Genomic DNA, 11,388 nt, shown 5'->3' with positions numbered 1-11,388 from the left:
CAATATATGAACCTCACCAGGAAATGAGAAAAAGTTGAAAATAACCATAACTTTGTAGATCAGCCAGAGAACAACACATACAGTTTCATGCAACAGTTTGTAACTGGTCAAATAATGAAAAAATTGACAAGAGTAGCTGAGAAGCCTCATTAAAAAATCAAATCCGGCAAATTCAATCCATCACTCCACGTATAAACTAAACAGTAGCAGCCGGGTTCAAATATTTAATTCTTTCATTTCATTGAGTAGAATGTATGATCTCATTACGTTTTTAGAAATTTCTGAACATCTTTACAAATGTAGAATATCTCATTTTTCACTGAATATATCTGTATATGTAGAGTGGGGAGGGTGAGTGTAAGGCCACATATGACCCATTGTTAACACCAGCCGTAAACCAGCCGTGAAATATATTTCAGAGGATTATTGAAAAGTGGACCACACTAGGGAATCTAGGCACATTCTATAAACTTTATTGAACTCAATTGTAATGCTTCTACCGAAAAAATATTCAGATTGAAAAAGAAAGTTGATAATTAACCATTTATTTAACCCTTAGACATTAAATATATACAAATATTTGTCAAAATACACCAGTTGAGAAGAATTCCAGAATCAAATAAATATACATAAAATCATACAGAGAGAGCAGAGATTCAATAATGAAATGTATTCTTTCATCCCAATTCTCAGCATAAAATAATGAAAATAATTTATAATATATACAATATCTTGAGTGGGGGGCACAAATACCACTGACAAATTCCCAATTGAACGACACATTTTTCATTCTTTTCATAATTTCTCTATATCTATAGAGGCCAAACTAATTAAAAAGTGTTATGGAAATTTCAGCCTAAATTCAAAGTTAGATTATATCACAATATGTCACTCTCAATACAGAAAAACTGATATGGTGCCGTCAATTTCTTAAAAAGTTTATTCATTTCAGGCACTTCATTCACGCAATTCTATAACTATTTAAATATTATGTCGAACCAATTTTCTCAAAGTTACTACCAATCATTTTATGTTTGTTGATTTTTGTTATGCCCTGGTTAGATATTTCAACATGATGTTTATTAAAACCATGGAATACAAGACCTTTCACCAATAGATTCACTGTAAAAGAAATCAATGTATAATAATAGTTAACTGAAAATCATGGTGAAAAATTGAAGTAATAGGTACAAATATGTTTCAAACATGATTAACTTCGGTTACATCTATATATGTCATGAAGATAACGTATCACAATGCCACTTATTTGAAATTAATTCAGAATCACTGTTTGTATATATGTCCTAAATGTTTCGGTGTTTTATTTCACAACTTAGGATCAAACATATACCTCTCTTTTAGAGGTTCCGCCCTCCTGACCACTTTGGGATATAGAAGATACTTTTCTGTGTTGATTTTCATTGCTGGGGGTGATACCCCCACCGCCAAGAGACACCAAGGAGTTTGGAGCAGAAGCACTGGGGATAAGAGTAGCTTCCGCAACTATTTTTCTTTCTGCAATCGGAGTTAATTTGAGAGTGACCGGCAGAGTGTCGAAAATGAAGGGGGAGGTCACTTTTGAGCTGTCACTGGTTGACTCCTGGGTTTTTGACGTGACTGATGCAGTTGTGGCCGACACATTTGAGGATGTGGAGTCCTTGGAGGCATGTGAGTCTTCTGAAGAAGGAGTACCATTGCTGCTTCTGAAAACCTGTAGCTCTTCATCTGGTTGTACTTCAGTTAAGGTCAGAGGTTGGTTGGGCGACAGTGGTTTCTCTGGTTCAAATGCCTGTGAACAATAAAAATGGTGAAGAAGAAAACAGTATATTCTAAAACCTCAGTGATTGAAAATAGGAATATTCGTCAACTAATTCAAAATTTGATGAAACATTAAACTATAAAACAACAATGAAAATTAATTGCGCTCCGGAGCGACCTCATTGATTCCAGTGGCGCATTTGCTTTTTCAGCTGCAGGAAAACCCGGAAAAACCTGCAGCACCACATCATCTGAAAATCTTGATCTGCCAATGTCCTCTCTCTATCATAAAACAAAATGTAAGGTGTCTCCAGAGGTTCCAATGAATTCAATACATTGCCAGGACACTTCGTGACACGACTATAGTCAAACTTAAATCAGTCCGTTTCCTCTTAAGACCAAGGCGTAATAATGACCATATTCAACGCCAGAACCACAATGAACAATGACTGCATGAATATCATAATAGTGGTCTGCTAGATTTGAGTGTTCATCTATTTATAACCTTCGTAAGAGTTTGGTGCTTACTTCAGAGGTTGATTCATGTTTGAAGATCATCAGTGATATTATTAGATTGACTGGTGCCTCAGCTACTTCAAAGACTCCAGAAAATCGTTTGGAGGAAAAGATGATACATTCTTATGAAACTGCAGCTGCATGAACAGGTGTTTGAGTTTGGTGAATAAGTAGGAAACATTCTTGTTCTCGTTCATCATTAAAACCGCGTTCTTGAAATTCTTCTTCATGAACAACACTTGTAAAATGCTATTCATGTAATAAGTGTTTCCTAAATTATCTAATCCAATTTTCTTCTCAAAGTCTTCAGAACAACTATCTACTGATTCGTAAGGAAGAACATGTTTCACATAATCTGCATAAGAACCATTTCTCAAGCTGCGATTGATCCTCCCAAGTGATGAGGGGTTTCGTAGAGCGATCGATTCGGCTCTTGCTTCATGAAGCTCTTCCACTGAAAGCGAACCAGAACCAGGAGGACTGCAACTCATATTTGGAAGGCAAGAATGACCTAAGTCTATTGACCGCACTGAAAAAGAACATGGTGGATTGATCACTTGCGAATTAACCTTGATAGGAGACTGATGAATATCCATATATCTCGGCTTATTTCGAAGAGATTCCAGTTCCGTACTGAAATTAGGGCAATGCATGATCTCATCAAAATTATGTGAAGGAGGAATAGTTCCAAGCATTGCCACGTTGAATAGCAATACTAATTCTTTCTATAAAAAAAGAGGTAGAACGGTGATCTTTCGTTGCTTGGCCTATTTTCTTTCTGAGTTCATGAACGAATAACAGAGACTCCGGGCAGTAAACACCAAAAGTTTCAACCGCTATTGGATGGAACAGATAGTTGTTACCAAGATTTTGGTATTTTTTCGTCAACTTGAGGATTTTCGAACTAAAAACAGCATCGGAGAATAAAATAACTTCAAACAGAAGTTGTAGATGTTTCGGTTGGTTTTCGTGTTTTGCTGTAGTCTTCTTTGGTTACAATCTCCAAACGTTTCAACTTCAACTGCGGCAGTCATCTTCAGTGGCGTTTCAACTGAAATTGATGCTCTCATTTCTGCCATGTCATTTAAAGTGTTGATTTTCTGTGCCCTATCTCTAACGGCGGGTTCGCGCGTACTTCCTGCGCGATTTGAATGACAAGATATCGTATTAGCACCTTCCAAAGCTGGTGTCAGATCTTTGGTAGATATCATCTCTCCTCCTTTCTGTTGAAGTTGGGGTTTGTACATTTCTATGGCTTCTAAATACATTCTTGTTGAATGATATTTCGACGTTGCTAGCCTCCGGGTATTTTCGAGAAAGTTCTTGTGTTCGTCGGACAATGCATGCTCAGCGACATCAGAATTCTCGGTCTGTTCCAATCGGCAACTCCGCTTATCCTCAACTAGGCCGGTACCAATGCTCCTTTTCGTCTGGCCGATATAAACTTCACCACAGTTACGAGGGATCCTGTAAACTCCCACTGATTTGAGTGGATCTCTGCTGTCTTTTGCTGATCTCAGATACTCTGATATTTTCTTCGTTTGTTTGAAGACGGTGTTAATTTTCGCCTTCTTTAGAATTTTCCCGATTCGGTTGGTGACACCTGTATGTATGGCAGTACCTTGGTGGCGTTCCTCTCTTCACTGGCGTTCCTCTCTTCTCCCTCCCACGTAGCGCAGAGTATGTCTTTTATGTAGCCGTTCGCTTGTAACACAGTTGGTAGGTGTTTTATTCCATCGTCGACGTACTCTTCTTCACATATCTTCAAAGTTCTGTTCACTAGAGTGTTGATGACTGCTCGTTTCTGTTGTGGATGATGGTTTGATCCATTATTTAGGTATCGATCTGTGTGTTTTCTTCCTGTACACCATTTGGCCTAGTTGATTACCTTCCTTGATGACTGAAACATCATGAAACAATGTTGATGAAAGCTATTATTCAGATGATTCAGGAAGTTCTGAAGTTCTTCTTTTCCATGGCTCTGAACTTGATCATTTTATTCGTTTTCTTGTTATCTTTGCTACGAAAAAGTGATTTTTTTCAACATTATTTTCGCACTATTAGTTTGCGCAACTATTTTTGACAAAAAAGGTTTTTGGCTTTCCAATTTTTCATCTTCGTACACATCTTTGTTGAGAGTTCATTATGAATTTGATTTCCTTCTTCAGTCTTCAAAAATTTCCCACATTTTTTTTATACATAGATGAAAAGTAGCAAGCCAAAAAGTTTTCTAATTCTTGCAAATGAAATATCTACCCTTTCAATGTTCTCAACTACTCCATAACTCACCTGAATGAAGGCAGGATTTCTGATCGAAGCATGGTCGAATGATGTTCTGGCCAATAGCGGACTATTGTGATGTGATGTCAACCCCACCACAACCTCTTCAAGAGGAAAACTAAGCTTCCTCTGGAAGATCACTTGTTGATCTTCTTCCAGAAGAAGATTAGTTCCAGAAGAAGATCACTTGATGTCAAAATAACAGTTTGGGGTTGAGGTAAAACTCCAGTAATATTCTTTACTACGCCAAAGATTCCAAGCAGTGCTTCACAAATACTTTTAATGTACAATATTTTCGACTAACACGAATCAGAGGAATCCACTATATAAGCTGCGTGTGTAAGTTACATAATCATCATGGAGGAATCATTAGTGACAAGGGTGGGAAGTTGCTATCCGCAGGAGGAATTTGTCCACACTCCTAGATGCTTGATGAGTTATTAGGTCTTCGAGATCATAATGCATTTTAAGTACTGGGCTATGCAGAATACTTAGTCATGCTAACGAAAGGAAAATATGATAATATAGTGAAAATGGACTAAAAAGCAATTCATTCAAATGAGTAGTAGTATTCACCAAAAGAACCCAGATGCAAGGATCAACACATCTTAAACTCCGAAGAGAAAATATTCAATTGTCGGGGAAAGTTGAATATTTGGGAGTAGATCCCAGACTGATTTCGAATCAAAATCTACAAAAGATTAAAAGGAAGCCGAGGACTTTGAAGCTGACCCTACGGACTTACGGAAGACTTGGAGGTTATACTGTCTTCATTCAATAGTACTCAATCCCATGAGAACCTCAAAAATAGCAACATTGTTAAAACCTTTGAATATACTTCCTATATAACTTGTAGGAACAGGAAAGGTGAGATTTGTCATTCGAGATTGGAAAATTCACTGAGCTAGGTATAGTAGAATCGAATCGAAAATACACAACCAAAGTTCCCTTTTTCACTTGAAAGGAGTAGTTTTGAACATATATATATATATATATATATATATATATATATATATATATATATATATATATATATATATAGTATATATATATATATGAGTGGATATATAAGTGGATTCCTGATGGAGCTGGAGAATAATTCAACAACCATTAGCTTTCATAACAGACATTGACGGTTATACTGATGATCTGACACAAATCCATAACTTAACAGATCGAAGATCAAAGCTAATCAACATGTACCGCTGAAAAGGATTAACTAACAAGATATTATGATAGATTCTGAATAGTGGGAAAAGTTATAGATGAGGTTACTTATTGATAGTTCAAAACGTTTCAACCTGCTGGAACTGACTTTCAATATCAGAAAAGGATTCACCCATCTCAGTGGTCTGAAGCCATACACTTCAGAATCCAAATTTTCCAAGAAAAAAGATGGAGAGTTCTTGACAATGGAGTGATTCACAAATTACCCCTTCGTCTTCGAAACCAGTAAAGTCTATTCTTCATAAAAGATGGCACCAAGGGTTCCCAAATTTTTGTTTGGTTACTCCAAATGGAAATAAGATTCAGGATAGTTTTCGGTTTATCTTTCACAGTATCATGAGTTATGTGTCTCATCACATTTTCATTGGAAGTCTAAAACTATGAATAGGGGTAAGTTTATTTTTTCGTATAAGCAACTCTCAAAACTGTATTGCTGTGTGCTCTTTCCTCGTTCAGGAAAAGTGTATCTACATAGTATTCAATTCCAGTGGCAGTGTTCAGGATTTGGGAAACATACCTGTACAACCGGTATATCTCCTGAAGGGTAAGTAGCGTAGCCAGCTTGTATCTGATGCGGCATCAAAGTTAACCCTGCCGACATCTGATTCTGTACGCTGGCCACACTGGCGGCTAATCTGTTTTCTCTGTCTACGACTTCTTTTGTAACATCTGGAGTTGGAATTCTGGGTCTGTTCTTGATTTGCATCGCTGCAGCACCACTAAGTTTCAAATCTGTAAAATTGAAGAAGCAAATTATTCTCTCTATATTTCAATAATTTAGAGATTCTATGAAAAATTTTGAATATTCTTTCACGACTAACTATTTTGTTAGAAGATCAAATCAAATCAAATCAGCTCCATTTCCAGAGACTCTACAGCATATATAATACATATATATATATATATATATATATATATATATATATATATATATATATATATATATATATATATATATGTATATATATATATATATATATATATATATATATATATACAGGGTGATTCAAAAGTACATTGACAAACTTCAGGAGGTGATTCCTCACAATAATCTAATATGAATGGTCCAAATAAATAAATGTCCGGAAACGCTTCGTTTCCAAGATACAGGATGTTGAAGTTTTATTTTTATTTTCGTTTTTTTCAAAATAACTTTTGAAATACTGAACTTAATTGAACGAAATAGGAGGTTTTTGAGGTGTCGAATTCGAACCTGATGTTCTTATTGCTCTTACTCGTAGGGGGCGCCACCTACACGTCTTTTATTAAAGATTCATAACTTTTTTGGGCTTACTTCTAGCACATTTTTCAGTAAAAAAATCGATTCCTTTATCATATCTACCTAAATAAGCTACCCTTGTTACTAGTCGCTGTAAGCAACCGTTTTCTGAATATTTGGACTTGAAAACTTCAAGTCGATTATTTGATAACCGATGCATGTTGAAGTTATTACGAATATTTTGCTTTTTTCACAAGAATGTTTTAGAAATAAATTTGACGTTTTACTCGTTTGAAGACGTCATTACTGTTTGGTACGTTCCTTTATGACATTCTTAAGCGAAATAGTTATTTTTGTATCAAGGGTGCATAATTAGTATTTGTTTTGATAAAATTTGCAAGAAATGTCAACATTTTATTTCAGGAAATTTTGAATATGTAGAATAAACTAAAATAAACGAAACTAAATTGTATTCAAATAAATTGTTGGAAGTGTCCACCTTCAGCGAAGATACAGGCAGTCAGTCGTCTAGTCATTGAATCTCGTACCCGCTCAAAAATTATTGGTGTGTTTCTTATTGTTTCACAGGCGTCTACTATTCGGTTTCTTAGATCTTCCTCGTTCACTACTGGAGTAGTGAATGGTACATTCTGAAGTAGTCCCGGCAATTCATTTTCTAAAAAGTGTCTATAAGTTGCGCCATTCAGTCGAAGCGGAAGAAAAAAAGGACCTATCAAGTAATTATCAATTATTGCCGCCCATACATTTACAGAAAATTGATATTGATAATGCCTTTCACTAACGAAGCATTTCCGGACATTTATTTATTCGGACAATTCATATTAGAATATTGTGAGGAATCACCTCCTGAAGTTTGTCAAAGTACTTTTGATATAGATAAATAGACAATCGGAACTGTTCCAATCAAGTTATTCATATTTCCAAATCCAATTCCACCAAATTACCCGTAATCGTAGATTAACATTCTTCTCAACAGAACCGACGAAGTAGACTTTCTCACTATAAAAAGAATTAAACCTATTCGTTTTGAGAGTTCAGTTGTTTTTAATGTAGCGATTGTGAGTAGATTATCTATCTGCTTCGTTTCACACGCATTTCTAGTAACTATCCATTCAATTATCTATCAATTATCGGTTGTAAGTTCATCATTTTTCTCCTGATTCATATATCTCTAATGAAAATGTTTGTATCTATTTTATGCAATTCTATATCACTCATCTTTCAAATATTCAAACAATTTTGCCCTGCCGAGAGGAAGAATTAGGGTTGTCATTCCCTACTGGTATGTTTGTAGTTGTCAACACCTGCCCAATTTATTTAATCCAAAATTCTTTTTGCAACTATACTTCCTGATGAAAGTTGGTAGTAGAGAGTTACCATGATCTCATTATCGTTCCCGTATCTCAGAGACACAGATGGATTTTCCAAGCTGTAACACTTCAATTAGAAATTTATTTACTCACTTGGTCTGTGGCTTTTGCTTCTGCCAGACTTCCTTCCGACTAACCTGTCATAAATTGACATCTTATGTGTTGGCATTCCTGGCAATTGGCCATTCTCTGGATTGGCATATACCGAGTTTCCCCGGTACCTGGCAAAAAGTCCCCCAGAAGAGTAAGCCGTTGAAGAAGATCGAATTGAACCCATTCCAGTTCTTGAAATCTGACGGGAGAACCAGTTGGAACTTTTTCTTCGTTCTTGAATGGGAGTATCCACGCTTTCCTAGAAAAATAAATTGGAATGTTTGAATTTTCAATGTCATACACATAATAATATCATTACTATGTATACAAAGTAATTTTTTGTAGATGAGAATCTTCATCAGTAAAATGATTTCGAAAGCCAATTTGGAAGAGACTCTTCGAAAGATTATTTGCATTATTCACAGGAAGTACACACAATACAACTACTCGAAAGAAAAGTTATTACACAGATTATACATATCCACGAAAAACTCATCATGCGAGTCTGAATAATAAATAAATACGAAAATTTACCCAACACTTCCAACTGATTGTTTTTTACTGAACCCAAAAATACTGAATGCTCTTTGATATACATTCATTTAGACTTCTTATTTTCAGCAAGTTTAGAAATCTCACTTCCTAGTTTCTAAGATAGAAACAAACTGTCATACCAAATTTTTCCAAACTGAATTATATCCATCACCGTGTTAGGAATCACACGTTAAAAGTTAAGACCTCGTTAATCCTTAGCTCGTACAAGTTTCGACTTCTGAGGGTTGTCGTTAGTAGGGGTACGACAGCTGTTTACGGAAAACAGATTTTTAAACAGATCACGGAAACTTCCTGCCAACATCAGAACTGTAGCAATCTTTCCAAACAACCAAGTTGGTGTCATCAAGAATTAAACTTCACAGTATTTCCTGTTGAAAAGAGTGTTATAGTACGTGTGAGAAGTATTCTTGCTGGATTTATTATACACCGATAAATCAAGTTCTACAATTTGGAACATCTTCGTTGTAGAGGTCTATTTCATTTGTGAATATCTCTGTCTACACATATTTTTTTGAATGATCCTTCATCTCATTGATTGTTTTCACAAATTCTATGGTATGTACGGAGACGCCGTTGATGGGGCGGCCATATTTATTTGTTTCCAGTTGATTTTCAATTGTCGTCTGATTATGAGCTTCAATAATATGGAAGTTCAATTTTATAGCCTGAACTTAAACCACCTGCAGATAATTTTGATGCAACTCAATTTTGGAAGTAGTTCAAACCTTTTTGCAATCTGCTTGCAAGAAAGAGTATGAATCTCGCCTCAGTCATTCATTCCAGTACTTGTGATGTACTGTTGGGAACTTTTGGTGTAGTAATGAATATTACTCGACACGTGTTTCAATAACAAAGTGATCATCTACAAAAGGAAGACTAAAATGTTTAATTTTGGTGATCTTGGTTGATCTCAAAATAACAATAATACAAAGGATTTTAATTTCCAGTTCGCAACAATTTGATATGGCCTGTTCAATGCATCTAAAAGGAACCCTCAGTTCCCAGATTTCACACTCCTTGATCTTTTTTACGATTTTGTGTAAAATTACAAAAATGTATTGGGTAAGTTGACAAAAGTATAGTATATTTGTTTTGCTACTGGAAGAAACAATTCTAGAATGATATTCTAGAAGAATAAAATATAAATATAGTTTGATTTGAAAGAGGTATACTTCTTGGAGAGGTTTATTTCTGGGAAAGAAAGGTTTTGACTTTCTTATTTTCAATTTCCACCAGAGAAATGTAGGATTCTCCCAAAGAAAGAAAGAAAGTAATCAATTCAAAAAAATTAAATGTTCACAGAGCTGTGTAGACCATGCAAAGAAGTGATAAAGAATGATGAAGAAGTAGAAAGCCGAAACCATTTTTTTTTTCAATAAAGTGTGCAGGTAGATTCGGAAGCCATATCAAAGTAAATGTTGGTTTATCGGAATTTTTCTTGTTATCTACATAAATCCTTTAGAAATGAACTTTGAACGTTCAAGCCAGTTTCGAATATATCTACACAGTAGATTGAATCGACTGACGCCTAGGTGAAAACAACTACTCCCCTGGATAATACCAGGAACGGCGTTGGATTATATCCAACAGGCGTCAGTGCAGGAATCTTCACAGAAAATTTCCTGCATATGCAATTGGCCAATTTTGGAACGGGCACACTTGCAGACCGGTTTCGGGCTTATTAGCCACTCATCAGTACAAGATAGTGACCATCATCGACCTAAAGTCAATGATATTCCACAATTGAAAATCGGAATCCTTTCAGAATAATTCATTCCTCTTCGTAAGTTGGAGCGAACAACAAAATGTCACTCCATCTAGTGGACGAGATACTAACCAACTGCATATCCGTAATTTATAGTGAAGATTCCTGCACTGACGCCGGTCGGATATAATCCAACGCCCTTCGTGGTATTAGCCAGGGGAGTAGTTGTTTTCTGATAGGCGTCAGTTCATTCAACCTACTGTGTAGGTATATTCGAGACTGGCTTGAACATTTAAAGTTCATTTGGTTGAGTGGAAGAGTAGCGTAACCTAAACTCCGCCAGTATAAGTAAAGCCAATTTATTATTATTATTATTTCTTCAGATTTGTTCACTGCCAGTCTTCAAGCATAGCCCACTGACTAATAATAATGTTATCTACATGTATACACGTTGAAACTATTTCGAATTGTTTGATACAAATGAATCAAATTCAGGAATAACGTTGCAGATCATTTCTTCTTCTATCAGAGCCAACGATTGAAGATTTACATAACTTTTTTCGAGATCAATTGCCCTAACATCAAACTGATATTTTTGCACTCGACGCGCATTTCGCCATCAAAGTTAGCATCCTCAGGAGAAG

At 35.7% G+C, this 11,388-nt stretch overlaps 1 protein-coding gene across 1 annotated transcript in view; it reads right to left on the bottom strand.

Moving 5' to 3' along the window:
* Positions 1–529: 529 nt before the first annotated feature.
* Best2 (bestrophin family protein) overlaps positions 530–11,388 on the bottom strand; it is a 96,729-nt gene continuing 85,870 nt past the window's right edge. Inside the window, exons 9-12 of the mRNA XM_074172247.1 lie at positions 8,485–8,743; positions 6,266–6,513; positions 4,564–4,683; positions 530–1,789 (exon numbers count right to left, since the gene is read on the bottom strand). Of these exons, the coding sequence (XP_074028348.1) occupies positions 1,340–1,789; positions 4,564–4,683; positions 6,266–6,513; positions 8,485–8,743 (1,077 nt within the window). The 3' untranslated portion in view covers positions 530–1,339. The remainder of the gene's footprint in view (positions 1,790–4,563; positions 4,684–6,265; positions 6,514–8,484; positions 8,744–11,388) is intronic.

This window comes from Leptinotarsa decemlineata, unplaced genomic scaffold, assembly GCF_025532065.1.
Source record: "Leptinotarsa decemlineata unplaced genomic scaffold, Ldec_3_MD MMD2_tig00000035_RagTag_RagTag, whole genome shotgun sequence".
Taxonomy (NCBI): domain Eukaryota; kingdom Metazoa; phylum Arthropoda; class Insecta; order Coleoptera; family Chrysomelidae; genus Leptinotarsa; species Leptinotarsa decemlineata.
The sequence above is the reverse complement of the archived record's forward strand: the minus strand, read 5'-3'. Positions and strand labels throughout refer to the sequence as shown.